Source organism: Megalops cyprinoides, chromosome 14 (genome assembly GCF_013368585.1).
Source record: "Megalops cyprinoides isolate fMegCyp1 chromosome 14, fMegCyp1.pri, whole genome shotgun sequence".
Taxonomy (NCBI): Eukaryota; Metazoa; Chordata; class Actinopteri; order Elopiformes; family Megalopidae; genus Megalops; species Megalops cyprinoides.
In genome coordinates, this window is record NC_050596.1 from 30,513,985 (window position 1) to 30,533,886 (window position 19,902).

Below are 19,902 nucleotides of genomic sequence, written 5' to 3' on the forward strand. Positions count from 1 at the left end.
ACTTTCTCAAAGGGATTATGACCAGACAGTTAATGCAGAGAGAGAGAAATGCATTGCGTGGCATTCTCGATGTCTTTCACATTACAGCACACCAGCTGTGCGTCAGTTGTGTGACTGGGGTACTGTGTGACAGCACCATCACAGCAGCGGCGAGTGCATTTTGTTAAACTGGGAACAAAAACCTGTCAATCGCCTGCCCCTCGTCAGGGAGAGGTCTCTCCTGACCAATCCGTAGTGGATAATAAACTGATCTAAAGCAAACCTTTCAAAATGCCTCAGATTCCAGCAGGGCCTTCAGCAACACTGAAATCACAAACTTCATTATTCTCAGAGTGGACATTTTACTCTAAAGAAAACACACATGACCTACCTGCCATTTTCCTGGAAGAAATCTAGGCCAGCACCTCAAGGAAATGTAAACTGTGTTCCTCTCCTCTTTTAGCTTGGGTTTCTGGTGTGGCCACTGGCCCTGAGAAAGGGATCTACAAAAATAAACCAGATAAATCTGAAAATAAACCAACAGGCAAGTGCAAACACTCCAGAACCAAGCTCCTGATAGCCTGATATCCCCTTCTTAGCTTAAATGAACACCAAAATGTATACACCACCCTGACGAGAGACACATCGCTAAGGTCAGGGGTTGTTTGTCAGGTTAGCTTCTCTTTCTCAATGAAATGAACAGGAAACGTCTCTTCACTCCTGTGAGGTTGTGGTTTAGGATGCTTGCTCCCTGGTTTAAGCATATTTACAGCAGGAAGTGAGGTCTAGATCTAACCTCTGCTGAATGCCTGTTTCCTGGTGATCTCAGAGCAATTACTGTGCCCCTCATTTTCCAGCTGTCAATTTTGCAACACCAAGTAAAAGAGAGGCTAAGGAGCAGATACAAACTTGAAATAAAAGGGTTACTATACTGCATATTCCTCTTTGCCTAACTGTAATTCTTCATAATATGGAGTGGGGCGGGGGGTCTAGTTTTACACTACTTTTAGGCTATGGACCCAATGCGAACCAAGCTGAATCACACGGTAGCCTTGTTGTGCAGCTTCCCAAGAACAGGGAGACACAGACCTCACCTTTATGTGGTGCTGTCATTACATACTTTTTTACAGCAATAATCACAATAATCTGTGACATCTAACAAGTTCATCACACTTGTTCTTCGCTGGTTAATTATGTTGAAAAAGCACTGCAAAAGCAATTTATGTCTGCTCTCAGTCTGTTTCTCAATAATTACCCCCAACCCGCAAACTGTAAATTGGGAGTTGTTTCAAAGAAACACAAATACACACACAATTAGCTAGTTTCTACTCACTAATTGTGGCAATGAAAAATAAACTGTTAGAAAACAAACCAGAGTGAAATTAGAACTCCATGGTAACAGGCATTATGTATGTCAAATAGGTAGGGGCAGAAACCTCCAAAAAGATGGCGTTCTGGAAAACAGTAACCTCCTTTGTTTAAAGCAGTGTTTCTCAATCCTACTCCTGGAGCCCCCCTGTCCTGCATATCTTCAATCTATCTTTGCTCCAAACACACCTGATTGAAATGACTGACATGCTCTTGATTAAATCAGGAGTGCTCAGCTACTCACAAGTGCTACTGATGAGTTCAGTCAGGTAGGTAGAGCAGGGAAAGATGGAAAACATGCAGAGCAAGGGGGCCCCAGGACCAGGATTGAGAATCAGTGGTTTAGAGGTTTGTGATCCTGAATCATCTTGACCTTCAGCTGATGTATATTTAATTGAAATGCCTCAAGTTACCAGCGAGAGAATTAGTGACTCTTGTGAGAATCGTACGCCATTAACGTGAAGCATATGTGCAGAGATTAAAAGCCAATGCAAACACACGGTCAACGCTCAGAGACAGTCCTTAAGCAGCATGGAAAAATCCTTCTACAGAGAGTAACCGTATGCTGAGCTAAATCATCTTTAAAAGACAATTATTTTCACAATTCACAACGAAGAAAGGGTTAAACTGTAGGCAAGGCCACTGCGTAAGATTTTAAAAATCTTGGAATATATGGGGCTTGATGCTGTACCACACAAACACACGCACAAGCACGCACATCTGCATGCACGCCTGCACACACACACACACACACACGCGCACACGCGCACGCACGGACGCACGCACACACACACACATACATAAAGGAGATGTCATTCTCCATACAGCCTTTAGGAAAATAGTTTTTCCTGCCTCTTAGATTAACGATTTACACCAGTTTGGCTTCCATTGCTATTCCTCACAGTAGACTCTCGAGTCCCAATTACGAAGCGTCACTCTGTGTGCGTGTGCCTAACCTCTCCACGGCAAGAGCCCTCAGCAGGACTGATTCACTTAACATTTACTGTCACACAAATGAGGCAGATCTTCAGGGCCCGAGGAAACACACCTTTCGTGTCTGGCTGCAGGGGGAGAGTGGAGTACGGCAAACAAAGCCAGATGGAAGGTGTTTTTGAGGTGCAGATTGGTACAGTAGCATTGGAACAGGATGAAAGGGCCTTTCAGGCTGGTTTCACTCTGCGCCCAAGACTGTTCCAACCTTGGGGTGAGAAATTAAGCTTCATTGGCTGACCCAATACAAAATCCTGCATGTGGCAGCAGCCCTAAATAATCCACTCTGTGTACTGCCTCTCTCCGAACATATATATATATATATACTCACTGTAAGTATAAATTTCTTCATACTGTCCATGTCAACAGCTGCTTGCTGCCTGTGTGTTGATGACAGCGTAAGTCTGTTTCTTCTGTTTGGTGCAAAGTGCTGCAATGGCATGCTTTTCCGTAATTAATGTGCGTCCGGGCCTGAGATAGATGAGTAAGCTGAAAGCGGTAAGACTTCACCAAACTGCTCAAACAAAAGGTCAAGTGCAGAACACTTGTGCATGAGGGTCGAGCTCCCGGCAATTCATCAGCTGTGAATACGAGAGAGAGCGGAGGGGGACGAGGGGCTGCTTGTGACATGTGTGTGCGCCTGTTCGTGTGTGTGTGTGTGTGTGTGTGTGTGTGTGTGTGTATGCATGTGTGTGTGTGTGTGTGTGTGTGTGTGTGTGTGTGAGTAAGTGTGTGTGTATGTATGCCTGCGGGGAACAGTATCGGGGGGATATGGGCACAGCCTACATACTAATTGGGACCGTAGAAGTTCACAGCTGAGGAGCCCAGCCCTTCTTAAAATAAAGCCCACATTAGCCATAAACCAGTAAAACACTGGGCTTCCTCTTCCAGGAATACTGTGCTTCCCATGCACTGTGCTCATGAAATCACAGACAGGAAGCACTGACTTCTCAAGCCTGACTACATATTGATCTTCCATTGTGTCTTTACCCACAGCTTAATTTAAGACTCACACGTACCGTAGAATATAATTACAACAGAATATAATTATGCAGTAAAAAAGAAATATCCGTGAGTTCATTACATTTTACACCACGTAATAAACATCGAGAGAAAGTTGATGAAATCGGCTTTTAATTTGGCATGCTTCATAATCATAAACCAACTCATTGCTAGATGGAAAAAGGCGCAGTCCCGCAGTTGGCAGCCTTAACCGTTTTTTTGGTTTGGGAAAGGGCAGAGCTTATGGATGTGTGTTGGGTGAACCGCAGGGGTTAGAAGCAGCCATATCAGAGAGCCATTAATGGAAACTGTCTTAATTCATGGTGAGGCAGCAACACCTTCTGTGAGCTTCTGTAACATAAGCTGTTTCTGGTGTAAATGAGCAGAAAAAGGATACAAATATTACATTCTAAAGAGCAGGTTCTGGGTTATGATTCATTACACATATCACACCTTCCGCGCCCACATGTTCACCGAATGAAGACAGAGCCTTATTCTCACCTCCGTGATTAGCTATAATATTCATGACCGTGAGGTGTTGGTTAATGTATTCAGCACCACTTAAGTGCAGCGGAATCTTAGAGACTGCAGGCATTCAGAGTCACGTAGAGGCAATTAGAATGATTATATTCAGTCACATCCTTCCATGCTGGGCAGTAGCTGCTTCATCGTGGGTAACTTCAGATTGGTTCATGCAACAGCCTCTGTTTCATTTTTTTTAATGTTAATAATCAGATAGACTCTGCCTGGAGTGGCATTTAAAATTCACGTTTTGAAAAAGGCAAAATTTGAAAAATAGTACTCCAAAAAGACAGTTTCAATACATGGTGTGGTCATCAAAAAAGTGTGGGATATGACCATTGCACATTCAGAGAAGTATCAAGCCCTTATAAGGTCCTTTGAAAAGGAAGGACATTTAGGGTCTACTTCCTGCTGAAATCCACCCTGACTCCTGTAATATATAAACTCTCTCTTCGGTTTTAACCTGACCATAGTCATTACCAGGAAATCCCCAGCCACTTTAATGACCACTTTAACGGTCAGCAGGTCAGACTGCATTCCCTTTGTGTAAAGTCAATAAATGAATTTGAACAAAAGTGACAACGGCACTGACAATAGCTGTTGTGTGGGTCAAATGTTAATGCGAGATTGTCCACATTAATTAATTCTGTAGCTGTTTGCATTAAGTGGGCCTGTATTTCAGGCTGATATGATAATACATTGGGAATAAAGGTAAATTGATGCCTCGCTGCTAAGAGAGAAGAGGAAAATACAACTTAATGACTTATACACTTAAAGACCAAACCTCAATCTGTTGTGATTACCTAATTTGCTCTAAGGTATTTTTCAGCAAAGCTTGTTTAGATACCTGAGTTAGTTGCAGAATTATGCTTATTATCTTAAATTGAGTAAACCTTAACAGCTCTGTTGTGCTTGAATTAGCGTGATGTACTTGGTGTACTTGATGTACTGTAGATGAGGCAGCATGGCTCCATCTCTGAAAATAGAAAATGATAGAAAATGGCCCTTGCAGTGTTAGCTTAATCTCACAATTTGGAGTGGGTGCACTAACTAAAATGGAGAAGAGGACAGAGCCTTCAAATTGGAGAAGATTGTTAATATAATATAGGGCTCTGCAGTTTCACAATGCTCTCTCTCTCAGTTTCTGCTGAGTTTGCTCCTGTGTGTGTGTGTGTGTGTGTGTGTGTGTGTGTGTGTGTGTAGGGGGGGGTAACTGAACCTCAGACCAATTCTGCTTTCAAACTTGTCATTTTGTTTTATAGGTCAAAGCAGTCTAAAATATGTTAATAATGGTGAAAAAGTCAGATTATTTGATCTTTGCATTTTTAAATAATCTGTATCCATATTGTTGTGCAATGTCATAATGAAGTTCTGACTGCTAAGAAGTGATTTTCCCACTGTCTTTTGGGAGTGTTCTCACTGACTTACTTGTGCCACCCGACTCCAGCGCCCAAAACCGCAAACCACAAAACTACAAATTGCACGGGGTTGCCTCTTCCGTGTGTAAAAACACACTTCCTGCGCTAAAGAAAAATTGTGATACAAAATTAAAACAAAAAAGGAATGTTTGATTGTGACACAGATGGCACATCTTAGGCAAGACATACCCACAGAAAAGTGAATGCAGAGGGACTTCGGCGATTCTGTGCAGAAATTCTAGGGATGCTGTCTACTGTGACCCAGTGCCAGATATCTACCTCCCCCCTCCGCCACAGTGGTAATCAGTCCTCACTCACTGCACCCTCCATCAGAGAAGCAGGGGGAGAGGAGCTTTGCCACGCTTATCCAACATAAAGCTCTTCCCCATCAAAATGTCTCATTTCGCCATACAACGCTAATGTTCATTTACATGTCTGACAGGCCATATTTAAGACTCTATTTTCACCTTTTTAGAAAAAGCTTGGCAGTGTGAATGAACGGGGAGCATTAAAGCAGGTTGGGTGGGGGGGTGGGGGGCTTGTAGGTTTGAACCTTCAGAAATTGGGAGGGGGAAAAGAAAATGACAGATTCGTGCCGACAGCATCCCCTTCCCTGCAGCAAGGTGCCAAGGTTTGCACCTCGTCTCCGCGGCTCGGGCTCTTTGGCACTTCCCCCCGATGCCTCGGCGGCGACGCTTGCCTGTCTTATCACTTTATTTTCGCGGGAAGGCGGCGCGGATCCCGGCGCCGGCCCCGAGGCGGCGCGCCGTCAGCTCTCCGAGCCGTCGGCTCCGAGCCGGGCGTCGGCTGAAATCCAGTCGGAGGTGGTAATTAATGGACTGACGCGGTTATTAATACTGTAATGTGAGAAGACGTGCCACCCGTCATTTGCTGCAGCCGGCTTGCTGCAGCCGTTACCGTGGCGAGGGAGCGGAACACCGCAGAGCCAAGAAAAGGGTTCTGACGGCAGGCTCTGTTCTTTTGTTAATTGCACAAAAGGAACGCATTAGAAGCCGCGGCTGCTTCTCGTTAAGCCGTGCAGCGATGTAACCCTCCTAACGCTGCTCACCGCTCCCCGGCCTGGAGAGGGGGCTGGTGCTGGCTGGAGAGCTCATTACAGAACGACTCGTTTTTAATCACTTGATAAGAGGTGTGGAGGCGGTGAGTAGATTTTAAATAGTCTGGCTGAAGAGAGAGAAGGGGCGGGAAATAAAAGAACAGAATGAAAAGGATAAAGTTTTGCCTCTCGGCCCTCCACCCTTACTCAGCCTCTGAACCGGGACTGAATGATGCTGAAGGCTGTGTTATGACACAGGAGACCTTTGTCACTTGCAGAATATTTGCACCAGACAGCGCCCTCCGCTCCTGATGTCATTCTGCGCCAACCCTCACCCTCTTGCAGATATTTTACATATTCAAAGCCGTTTGCTGAATTATTGTGAAAATACATATATTAATCACTTGTTTACTGAATTGCACATTTTGTTTATTGCATATGAAAGATGGAAAGTGTGTTTTTGTGTGTTTTGGAAAGAAATCATCCATAGTGCCAAAAGACTGTACAGTGCATTAGTTGTGGTAGCATAAGCCTTGGACATGGGGTTATTCTAAAGCTGTTTCAACACGTGTGGATTCCAAATGGTGACATCCATGTCATAGAAAAGCATTCTGCGTGAGCTGGTCATTCAAGTGGTCTCTTTGTGATGTCCCTAAAGCATCTGCTTCCTCAGAGGAGTGGAGGGTGAGGAGGAGCTTGTTAGACTGGGACAAGGTACTGCAGATGGCGTGGCTTTCCCGGAGTAAAACTGCTTACTACACTGTGTGAGATACTGTCCCCGTGGGCCAGTACACAGAAACGCCATCATCACTCTAAGCCCCTCGGACTCCACAACGCACCTGCAAATGAAAGCTCAAAGGTGACTCATATCAGGGGCTCGTGTCATACTGGCCTCGCAAGAGCTGCGGCACACCAAAAACCACTGCTTTACAACGGCGCCGACGATTGACACAGAACCGAAAAAACAAATCGTAACTACCCCACCGAATCTCTAAGCTTCGTGACACATCTGTACACCACTCTCTGCAACGGTGGGTTAGCAAAGCATGTAATTGTTTGCAAAAATAAACACAAGAGGTGCATCATTCAGCCTTTGTGAAACTGAATGATGCTCTCTGCCTTTAGAGGATGCAGTTTTGTGAAAATGAGGATTTTGAAGTGCTGAGCTGAATTGCTGGTGAAATGACTATCAGTGAAACTACACTGTCTCAGTAAAACATGATCGGTTATCTCTCCATCCTTCTATTTATACTGGCTTGTGTTATTGCCACATCTTTAGCCACTGCCAGTTTGTGTGTAACGTTATTTTCATGAATTGTGCTTATTGTCATGTTTTCTTAGTTGTATGTGAATTCGTATGTCTCTTCTGAGGGTCACGGATGCCTCAAGTTTGATTAAAGGATTCACTCATCTTCATGCTATGAGATTAAATAAATGGCCTTAAAAAGAACCTTTTCTGCGGCTGTAGGGTGTTGTTTGGTGTTAGGAGCCGCTTCCTGTTTGTGAAGCTTACTGTACATCTTACTTTATTTGTATTTTACTTCTGCATTCTAATGAGTGGGACTTGTCTACAGGCAGATAACGAAACTGTGGGGAAATCAATTTTGTTTCACCATCAGAGCCGTTGCTAAAAATGGATTTTCCATGTCCCACACATTTGGCTGGGCATTTTGACGGCAGCGTTTATTTAGCTATGAGTCACTGTTTAAAAATGTCATCTCCCGGTGTGTTGTGGAGGTGGAGGTGCTTTCAGTGATGATGGTGTCTGTGTACTGCTCCAAAGGGCTGATTCTGTCTCACACAGAACAGAATTCAGTTTGACTCTGGGACAGTCAGTCTCTCTCCAGCACAGTGACCAGGTCTGAAGCAGCACTGGAAGTCCTTTCCTCAGATGATTCCACGGACTGACCTGATCTGTTTTACAACCAGTTTTCAGTGTAATTTGGGTGGAAATCTGACTGTAGCAGTGTTGTGTGGGTTACGGATTTTGAGTATTTTGTATAATGCTTTCCACTAGATGGTTACGGCTAGTTAGCTATTGGTAGTGATGTTTGCCACTATGATGTTATTTAAACTAGTTAGCAGTTGCTGTGAGTAAGAGTCCTGAATCCACCACTAAGTGCACTGTCTGTGCAATGCATTGTTTCCAGACATAATTCCAAAGCCATTCAACGGCCGCATCATATAACCTGTGTGTTTGCCTCCATTTCAGTGCCCATTCTTCAGGCCTGGTGCCAGCAAGCCAGTACTATCCAGTTAGACAGACTTCAGTACCTTTAAGAATTAAAATTTGTAACAGTGCTTGTAACACCAGAATAGGAGTATAAAGCACATTCCTCTGTGTATTCTGCTGTGATATTAGCTGCAACCTGTAATGCCCCCTCTCTGAACTATTTCCACCTCATCACCACTCTTTTTATTATTTTTACAGCCATGGACATAACCTTTATATTCTGGGTTATTTTTAGACCTTCGCATGCTGATCAACTTCTTGTATTGTCTGTGACATTTGACATGCACCCCCTCCTCCCACACACACACACACACACACACACACACACACACACATACATACACATAGTGGCATAGAGGATGGGAACAGTCAGAAATCACAGGAAAAATGCCTCTGTCAGGCATTGGTCACAACACATCACATGCACACAATTTTTTGTTCTGATACAGTTTGTTTTTAGAGTGTTTTACGGTTTAAGGTTTTTACGCTTACACCACATTGACATTTTTGCCATCATCCCCCAAATATTCTCTCAGAATTGATTAAAACCAGAAATTTTAGACTAGGTTCTCAAAAAAAGAATGTATGCAAATAATTTGTAAGTTTATTTTCAAATTTTAACCCTTATAAATTTAACTAAACCATATGGACACAAAAAAATTAGCGTCACGTCACTGACCGTTAAACAGACTGACACCTTGCGTGCGCACATGCACACTTCAGACACCTGAGGGTCACTTTTTTCCTTATTTTTAAAGCTAAATATGGAACTGTCAACACATACTCAGGGCTCACTCCTACGTCTGGTGACTTGAATGGAACCTTGGAGCAAGTGGCAGAAGTGTTTGCTTATACAGTCCTATTTGTTCACCATGCATACGCGGCAACAGACCCAGTTTGTGCACACGGAATTGCAGCTGGCGCAATTCCGTCAGCTGCATCAGCATTCCTACTGCTGTCTAGACCCTGTAACTTTCCCCTCCGGTAAAGTCTGATCTGACATTGTTTCTCGTTTAACTATAGCTACACTCGTGCTCTGTTGTGCTGGAAGTTGCTCTGGATGAGAGCATCTGCTAAATGCATGTAATATAATGTAAAGTGTCGATTCTGCTAAGAACTCTGCAGAATCTCCGGTTCTTAGTCAGTTGAAGCATGGCATGTCCGACCTGACTGTGTGACCTCTCTCCAGCGAGTTCAGCTGTCTGCGCCCCCCAGCCCCCTCCCCTGGCTAATGTCATGTTTGCAAATTGAAGCATCCCCGCATCCCAGACAGCACAAAGAAGACACCCCAAGACGATGGGCTCTCCTCCTTGTTTTGGACGCCAATTAGGAGGTAAAATAATTAGGGGAATCGGTCTGCTGTCTGGGACAGAACCACCGGCTCACCATTTGTGTTTCAGATCCAGATGAGTTTCAGATTCTCTCACAAGGATTCTTTGTTCACGTTTCCCCCAAATCCACCACTAACTAATTCACAACATACCCTTTCTCATAAAGAGGAGGGGAGGCTTGGAACCTCACAAGAACAGGGATTTTAAAAATTATCACTTCAGTACCTCTCCTGTCGTTAGTGGGGTCTATCATTACCATGCAACGCAAATGGACAGATCTGCCAATGGTTTCACAGAGCTCATTTAACACCACGCCCCCCCACCCCTTTCAGCAACCAAACCTGACCCAGCAGAGAGACGAGCATCAGTTGTAACAAGATTTAACACTGCGTCCATTAACATATCTGGGCCCTGTTCACAGTTAGACTGAGGACACGTGAAAGATCCTCTGCTATCAGCGCGGTGATGGGAGTCAGAATGCCTGGGGCTCTAATGCCATTATTGTATCAGCAAGTGCAGCCAGCGAAGGCAGCAACTTAATTAGAGGTGCAGGAGAAAATGAGCAGAGTCAACGCCGGCTCTAACCTTGGTCAGGACTCAGGAGCGTCGGGAATCCAGTCGGACGAAGCGGAGTCTGGTCTTGATTTTACTTCCTTTTGTTAGAGGTTTTTAGGAGCTTTTTTTTTCTGAAGACCCAAGTCAGCACCCTCCAGACAGAGAGGGTAAGTGGCTGGGTGTGTGACTGATGACAGTTTGGCTGGATTGTCCCTGTCAGAGCTGGTTAGAGACTGGTTAAGGGCTGGGGAGAGGTGCACTCACTCTGCTGAACGAAAGGTCACAGCTTGTGTCAGGGTAAAAGTGTGTTAGCATGGCACACACTAATGAACTCACAGATATCTTCCTTGTCATGTGAGAAAGTGACACCCAGAGAGGTACTACACTGCTCGTGCAAAGCTTTCACAAATCACCCAAGCAAGTGCCACTGCCCTCGGATACGTCAGCCCAAATAAATCCCCAGAAGATCATTTTCTGAAAAGTATTGATTTTTCCCACCCAAAAGGCAAAATCAGTTCGAAACGTATGTTAAATACACACATGTTCAAATACAAATATGTACAAATACATACATGTTCAATGGCATTTGTAAGGTGAACAACTGATCAATTTGTCTGAGAACAGCAGCTGGTGCCCTTCAGAAAAAGACTTTCTGTGCACAGAAACTCAGCCTTATCAGTAACCAGAAAGAAAGCCCTGTGCTTAAATTGGAAAGATTTGCACAGATGAACTGAAAGACAGTAAACACAGATGCTTTCACATTCAAACTGGAACTGGAAAAGAGAAATGAAAGGTTCATGGGTGAATTAACTCCCATTTGTTTTTGAGTTCTGGAAAGAGGCCAGAAGGCAGAACTGGTGGATCCACAACAGCCAGGCGGGCTGCGGAGGGTAATCCCTTATTTAAAGCAGAAGCGCAGCAGCTGAGGAGTGGAAGCATCTCCGGTCGGGTTGTGCCCGTTAAACCGCCATCTCAATCACATCCCCGAGGATGCGGAGAGCGGGCAGAGCCACCCAAATCAGCACGGAGGCATCGGTAACATGCGACTACAGTGCCATCTGTCGCCCTCTCGCACCCGCGGTGCCTTGCTTCCGCTGCTGGGAAAAGGCACGCAGATTCAAAGCCACATCTTACGGCGGTAACATGCTAAAACACTCTCAGGATATGCTAGGGCTGTATAGCTGTCTGGAATGTGTTCTACGGTTCAGCATGATAACTAGGTGAATGAAGAGGGATTTTCCCAGCAATTTCATGTTGAATGTTATATTTTTTTTTTGTTTTAAGAGCACAGCAGAGTGTAGGCCAATTACAGAAGCTCTTTGGCTTGTTCAGATCAGGCCGGACTTGTGTGATCAAAGATTTTCATGAAAGACAAGGTCCTTCGAAGAATTATTAGAGTATGACACTGATTTGGTCTGATTCTGGGGCATTGCACTTTGTAAATGAATGTAATCAAGCCATAAACCCATTTTTGGCAATAGAACAAAGCTGATTTGACAAAACTGACAAAATTGATTTCCCCTACAGTTTCGTTATCTGTTTCTCCATTAGAATAGAGAAGTAAAGTACAAATGGCCATTCCAAATAAATTACAATGTATAGTGTTTCACAATCAGGAAGCGACTCCTAACATTTTTTTAATGCATAATGCTGCGTTTGGAGAAACCGATTTCACAAAATGTCGCATATGCAACGACAAAAGTAGTATGTTTATTTGTAGTTATTTGCAGTTACAGACGATCTGTAAAGTAATGTAACCACGTCATCCGTTAACACCACCTCTGATGTACTTTGTCGGGGGTTAAAGCGGTGCTGTCATAATGATTGTTCGGAAGAGTCTTGCGTCTCATTAGCTCTCATATTCTTAGCCTGGAAGATAAGCAATGTTACAGTCATCCAGGTTTGTTTGAGCTATTTTTGCCTCCATTATGTATTGAGTGGAAAAACACACAGCACAGACTAACATAGAGGAAAACATTGGCTTAATACCCTAATTAAAAAAGCCCAAATTAAAAGACTTTGTGCAAATAATTACTCTGCTTAGCACTTAGTTCTGTGACATGCTGCAAAGAGTTGCACTTTGTAAAAGGAAATTCAACAAGCAGTTACATCTCAATACAGGTGGACCCTTCTAAGAGCATTTAATGTGGAAACCAGCACAGGAGAATGGTGACTGCCTGCTTCCTGCATTGGAACATCTGCAGACATATTACCCCATTGTCCGCTATTGTGTTCAGCTGCAAAATAAAGAGGGGAAAAAAATACAACCAGCCAGGATCCATCTTGACACCTAAGAGCTGATAAATGTTCCATGTCCTGTGTTCTGATCTGATTCTCTTAGGAACTCATAATAACACAGGACTGTGACCGCACAGTTCAAAGAGAAGAGACGGACAGGAGTATGTTACATTTGGAGAGAGACTTGAAAATGATTAACATTGTACCATAACTACCAGCACGTTGAGCACCTCTTACTGTATAACCTTGAGAAAGGTTAACATACTGAACTGATTAGCCCCCCAAAAAAGTAGAGTAACACTCGCCCTTGTTCTGTATTAGTAAGTACAATGACACCATCACAAAATAGAAGGATTGTGTTTTCAGGACCGACAGCAGTGCACCAAAAGGCCTTCCTGCAGAACGCCTCTCCACCGCCCTTGAAGACTCGCGGCCCTTGGAAGATGGGAGGGGGACAGTGGCGGTCGTAGCAGTCGCAGGTCCGCGGCCTCCATCAAAGGGCCTCCCTGCCTGCTGCTCAGGCTTACGCTGCTGTGCGGAGAATAATCCACGGCTCACTTCATCTCAATTAACTCATTGTGTTTGCCACTTGTACGGCCGAACCCCCCCCCCCCCCCCCCCCCCCACCACAGGGAACGGCTCCACAGAGGCCTGCTGTGGCACACTCGGCACACTTGAACCTTCTGCCTCGGCCTCCCTGCCAAACACAACCCCTTTGTGGAGAGAGAGAGCAAGCAAACAAAATGGAGGAGAAAAAAAAGAAAAGGTTAGCCGTGGCAACTTCCCGTTCTCCACCCGCACTTAACCCTGTCCATCTACAGCACGGACAAAAAAAGCTGATTACTCACTCGGAATTGGCTATTGATGTTGGGTAGGAAAAAAAAAAAACAGGAAAGGCCCTTGACCTAAATAATACAAATGCTTTGGATTTTGGCACATTAAAGATCCTCTGGGCTCAGTTTGGAACAACAGCGGGTTGGTTCTAGAAGGACTGTAAGCTGAGCACGTGGGCCCGGTTTAAACGCGGTGGTCAGTATTACGTAATAATAAAGTAAGAAAACCTTAGCAGGAGTCTTGCGATCAGTGGGGGGAACGCGGAGCGGGGTGCATAAAGTCAGTCTATCTAGTTAGTCTGCCTGGACTTCCGGAAAGATGGTAATGTGCGTTAGAATCTCATTTCTCACCCTGACAGTCGGCTCAGTGTTTCCACTGTCAACATTAATCAAAGATCTGGCCACGCGCTCCCGGTGAGGAAATTGTCGGCGCGAGGGCAGAGGAGCTCCGCGCGGTCGGACGGCGAATCGGACCTCATTACTCATGCAGTTCCGAGGGACTTCCAGCGCGTGGGCTCCCCTCGCGCGGGGCTGCATCCTTATTACCAGCTGCTGCGCGTGCTTCGCCATCAGCAATTCCTTCTCCCGGTGCGCGCGGTGGGCTTTCCGCTTGCTCCTTCCCCCCCACGCGCGCATCATTTTAGCAACCTTGTCCGACTGTATAATCGTTCATTTCTGTGTGCCCCGACACGTCATCCTCATTACAAAAGTTACGGGTGCTAAGTGTTCCTTACTTACTCAATTTTAAACACTTTAGACGCACTATTGCCAGTATTGTTCCTAGAAAGCCCCCCTCCCCCTCCTCCAGTTCAGCATTTCCTGGATCTCTGCCAAGGCTGCTTAATACAGATCCTCAAAAGCTACGCAAGCGCCTTTTCATTCCAGTTTAGCAATTAACCACTCGGGTACACAGTCATCTAGATTTACATCTTCCCAATATGCTATAGTACTGCACTGCGGAATTCACGATTTTGGTACCCAGAATGAAAAGTCAGCCACCGCACACCTTGATCATACTGTTGACTACATGGGCCTTGGGATTCTGATTAGATCTGGAAAGCAGCTTGTGTGGCGCGCTTGAGCCAGCGCTCATCGAGCAAACATTTATCAACTCGTACTTTCCCTTAATTCCAGTTCATTTAAGTGTAGAGATGATGGTATGACTTAGAGATGCATTTCAAAACCAATGCATACTTACCAGAGTGGTAATTAAACACAGATGTAGCCCGGAATGACTTTCCCTTCGGTGGGATGTAACCACAGCGATAGAGCGGAACACAGGCAAAGCATATTTTACTTGTGTCGTTTGTTGAAACAACATGTCCAGAGCTATTGGTGCAATTTATATGATGTATGTTTCTACTGTGTTGACGTGATGCGAGAGTGGCACCTACTGACAAAATGTGAAACTGCAGTCTTTCTGGTTGAAATGAAAGGCTTGAAAAAATTTACCCAAGTTGATCGTAACAAATGAGACATTATTTCACACTGAATACTTGAACCAAAATCGTGTTTGCTCTTAAACTTTGATCCAACTCAAGCTTTATTCAAAGTTTCAGAGGTAGCGCATTTACTCCTGAGTTTGTAGGACGAGACCATTGGTTACACAATCGCTATGATACGAATACCCTCGGGCACATAGGTTATTTCCATCTGTAACGGAACAGTTTGTCCCGAGCAGATATTATCATATTAGATTACATAGAGGGATTACTAGATGATTTACCAACAGTCGTCTAAATATTCCACTCACCTCGTAATTCTTTAGATTATTTAGCTTCAGTTTTATATCAGGATATTCCATTCAGTACTTAATTCTTCAGCTTATACAATTTTGAATGGAATTTGGATAATCACTTAACCCCCTATGGCTATTTTTACATATTACAACGAGAGGACACACATGTGCCTCATTTTAAAACTTCTATGAACGTTCATAAAGTTCACTGAACCACTGGCCTGGAAAATACCAACCGTTTTTGTTTTTAGCGTTTTCTCACAACATGCGTTTACCTTTGTGTTAATTTGAATCACTGGCGAATCTCACAAATCTCATCGTATAAATTTGCAAAAGTATATGAAAATTGAAACGTGGCAGAAATAGGTCGTTATCGACTTCCCAAGTCCAAACGTGTCTTTTCTCACCAGTCTAGTTTTGTGTCTAATACGATAGCGAGACTACTTATAGTACACTGATCATTTTGTAAGCGTTTCCTGACAAAATATTACTTTGTCTCCCTCGTGTGGCTGCTGCCGATCAAACATCTCAATAAATACATCAGTCAGACAAGCCTCTTCCACACGTATGTCTGAACTGATTCTCTTACCAATGATATTAGAAAAGTCCAGTTACACGGTATAAATTCGCCCGTATCTTCCCATTTTGCTGCATCATCAGTATCTGTCAGTCAGTCTGCACTATTTCCTGGTGACCAAAAAGTGACCAAGTCGTGCCAACTGCATTTCACACAGAACTGACCGCTGGTGAAAAACACGTGTAGAGTCAAATGCATCAGTGACGGCACCATCAGCATCTAATGGCGCTCTCATGAATGAATGAATGAATTCAGCACTTTACAACAAAGAGGCACCCATTTACACGCAAGGAGAGCTGTGCATCGGAGGGATATGTCACCACTGACATAAAATGCCCCAGGCCTTCCTGGAGCTCCCAGAGGAAACTGCTGCAGGTATCCCCAAGTGAGTCTCCCGGTGTGGTACAGAGTGCTACTGCTGCACAAATTCGGCTAAATCAGGAAGCCCTGAAATATCAGGACGCCTCTGAAGGCAAAGCTGAACTTGTGAACGCATCTGTAGACTTGCAGGAGGCTTTCTTTGCTGATAACAACAAAAAAGAGCTGGGGACCAACAGGCCGGCTGTGTTCACGTTGTTCCCTCCGTTACCCATGACAGACGATACAAAACACGCCATTGGGTAAGAGACACTTAACATGTGAAAGATAATTTGGCTCTGTGCAATGCCTTCCTGGAGTGTGCGTACGAGTTCAAATCCCTGTAATTTACTGGTTCATGAGTGCACTGCTCAGCATGAGTGGACACTGAGGTAATCTGAATCACTGTGCTGTCTGAAGTGGTAGAGAAAAAGGCACAGCCAAAACCTTAATTTAATGATAGTGCGTGTAATTATAAGAGAAGTGATACAACAATCAGGTTCATTCACATTTTACAGCTGTGTGTAGTTACAACAGGCACCACAAGGGGGTAGCATAGATCCTGAAGAAAGGGGACTTCACCCAGTTTCCCTCATGTACAGTTCTGTAAAAGTGTAATAGTCGATGTTACTGCTACACTGTCAATGAAATATGGGGCTGAAATACTATGACCACGGGGCCCAGGTCTCATAAAATGTTCAAGAAACTCAACAAAAACGTATTTCAAGAGTTGAAAAAGAATAGGACGCCATTCGGGCTTGTAAGGAAACTGCATTAGTGGACACACACACACACATCTACATATATATATATATATATATATATATATATATATATATATATATATATATGGATATCCTCATTTATCTGCACTTCTGACAAAGACTTCCCACAGGTAGAGTACGTATCTCATTATGAAGGACAGTCCAGGGCAGCCCGGAGTAAACCGGACCTTTTTGTGTGAGGTACCAGAATGGCAGGCGTCAGTGTGGATCCATGAGTGTACACGGCACACCTCACCCCAGGGAGGGAGTTTATTGTGTTGGGGGGTTGTTACAGTGGCGGATCACCTTCGCTGGGCTACAAAAGGTTCAACGAAATCTCTTCAATACAAACCGACAAAGGTAAAACAGAGTTCACAACAGCATGTACCACATAACTGGAAATGGATCTGGGTTTCATATAAATGACATAATTCCTAATAATCTACCGCTAGGTTTTTTTTTTTTTTTTTTGTCTTTTTGTTTTTTCCATTTTTTTTATTCTTAACTTCGTACAGATAATGGATTAGACTAAAATGCACCATAATATTTGGTTGACTTTAGGAACAGTTTCCTTATTACATCACAAAATACATTTTTTTAATATCCCAAAGAAGCAAGACTTGCAAGTAGGCATTTAAACATAACTAAATCTACAGCTACAAAATTCTACTCCGGCTGCCTTTACCTGTAGGGCTGGCTCTCCTCCCGATCTTCAGAGGGTAAAAGCACAGAGCAAAATCGGTATGACATGTACACAGAAGTCCGTATTGTAAAGGCTATAAAGATTTGTTGCACGTTGTAAAGTTGCCTCCGTGGTCTTTACACTGCGGCGGGTGGGGTGGGATTTGGGGGGGGGTTGGGGGCGGGGCAGGGGGCGGGGCGGATCCTGTTGTTTATGTGGCGTATCTCTTGGTCCACTGTCGGGCTATCCTGTCGTGTTCGGCTCTGTTGGTCAGGTACTGGGTGGCTATGCTTCCGACGAGAGGGTCGGCTGAGGACAGGACAGGGGAGAGAGAGAACAAGGGCGCAGGTGAGGAGGGGCCCCGAAATCAAAGCAAGTCTTTAATGCATACTCTGCACAACCTCAGAGGTCTTAAAGAGGGAAAAGCCCCACAAAGCTCTGGCATTTTGCAAATCCAAGGGTCTGATAATGCTCTTGTAATAACGCATAGTGAGCACACTTTCTAGATGCAAAGGTTTCGGTGGCTGAAGGCACTTCTACCGCTTCAGCTGTGATTGGGGGCTTTCTCACTTTTCTGGTTAAAAGAAACTGCACTGCTTTGAGGGTGATAAGATCAAGGTTTGTCTGTTTGAGCAGTTACTGTTTTAAGTGTGAGGAGTACACTGCTTTTAAAAGGGATTTGCTGCAGAGAATCCCGGCACTGAGTGAATTCACAACAGCGCATATTTCCATCTTTAAACACACTACTCTATTGCTCCTCCAGTGGCACAAAAATGCAAAGCAAAGTCTCACATCGATCCGGCTTCAATTAAGCAGCAATAATACATTTTGGCTGCCTTTCTGTGAAGCCCACCAGCCCACGGCTTCAGCCATTGATATTCAGAGGACACAGAGCCCTTTCGCCATGCTCCGACTGTTAAAGATAAACAGAGCTAAATGCATGAACAACCAGAGGAATTTAAGAGAGTGAAAGTAATGAATGAGCGATCCCAGCGACGCCCACTCTCTGCCTTATCACTCCATTGAAGTGTCGCAGAGGTGGGGAGCTGAAATTCCTTTCTGAAACCTCGTTGCCATTAGAGTCCCGGCTGTCTGCTGAGCCCTCTTCTGCTGTCTTCAGACACGCCAGGGGGGGTTCGAAAGTGCCCCCCCGCCGAAAACGGAGCTCTCCGCATGAAGTTTTGAAATTGAGGAGGGTCCATGGCTCCCCACGGGAAGACAGCGACCCCCACTGCTTCTCTCTGCTCTTTTGTGATGGGGCTGCAGGAGGGTCTGTGGGAGTTGGGCCTTATTCTGACCCTCATTAACTCCTGCTTCAAAAACAGCTCACTAAGGGCTCCCTTCACGGGGAACACGGAGACAAGCCAATTATGGCCAATAAATACAGGTTTGCATATTTATGTATTAATCCAAACAGATAACTGGACTCTCTCTCTATTCCCTAGACTTCAACCTTGAGGAAGAGCATGAGGAAAAAGTGATTTTTTGAAATCAAATCCAAAAAAACTCATCATATATTCCAGTCAGACAGCTTTACTTAGTTAAATCAATTTATTTACTTATAGTTAGCTTACAGTATTGACGCTCATTAAATATTTAAATTTAAATTTTAATAATTTCATAATTACTTTAATAATCACTGCATTCAGTTTATTCTACCAATGCAAGCAAAATGCAAATGCTTTAAAAAACAACCCACCACCTTTTGCAACGCATCACCAGGCCAGCACACCTTTCATGCCAATAAAAACAAGGTATAAAAAAAGAGAAGGAAAAAAAAAAAACTTCTTTGGCTGGCTGGATGAGTGACAGGTGGACCGACCCCGCCCCTCTGCTCACCTGGATTGCAGTCTGTCAGGAGGGAGCAGATGGACAGCAGCACCTTGGAAATGGTGAGGGCGGGGCTCCAGTTGTCCTTCAGGATGTCCAGGCAGATCACGCCCTGGCTGTTGATGTTGCAGTGATAGATCCTTGTGCGGAAAGTGACCTGCGAGGAGGAACCCCCCCCCCGGGGGGACACTCGTTAGCCGGCGGCCAGCACCAATCAAAACTGCGGGCCAACGAAAATCAGAACGGCGGCCAGCGACCGATCAGCAAAGGAGCCAACACCAGTCAACACGACAGCCCGGTGAACCAGACGGCAGACTCCTCAGCTGCCTGCTCAACCCGGGGAGTCACAGCCAGGAAGCTGCGGAATTTTACCACACAGAGAAAACAGTCTCTCCTCACCCATTTCCAAACACGTGTTTAAATACTGC

The 19,902-nt window shown here is 44.6% G+C and overlaps 1 protein-coding gene across 1 annotated transcript in view; it reads right to left on the reverse strand.

Annotated features, from left to right (window-relative positions):
- Positions 1–17,817: 17,817 nt before the first annotated feature.
- LOC118789062 (ubiquitin-conjugating enzyme E2 E3) overlaps positions 17,818–19,902 on the reverse strand; it is a 34,157-nt gene continuing 32,072 nt past the window's right edge. Inside the window, exons 5-6 of the mRNA XM_036545364.1 lie at positions 19,484–19,631; positions 17,818–17,953 (exon numbers count right to left, since the gene is read on the reverse strand). Coding sequence (XP_036401257.1) covers positions 17,856–17,953; positions 19,484–19,631 — 246 coding nt within the window. The 3' untranslated portion in view covers positions 17,818–17,855. The remainder of the gene's footprint in view (positions 17,954–19,483; positions 19,632–19,902) is intronic.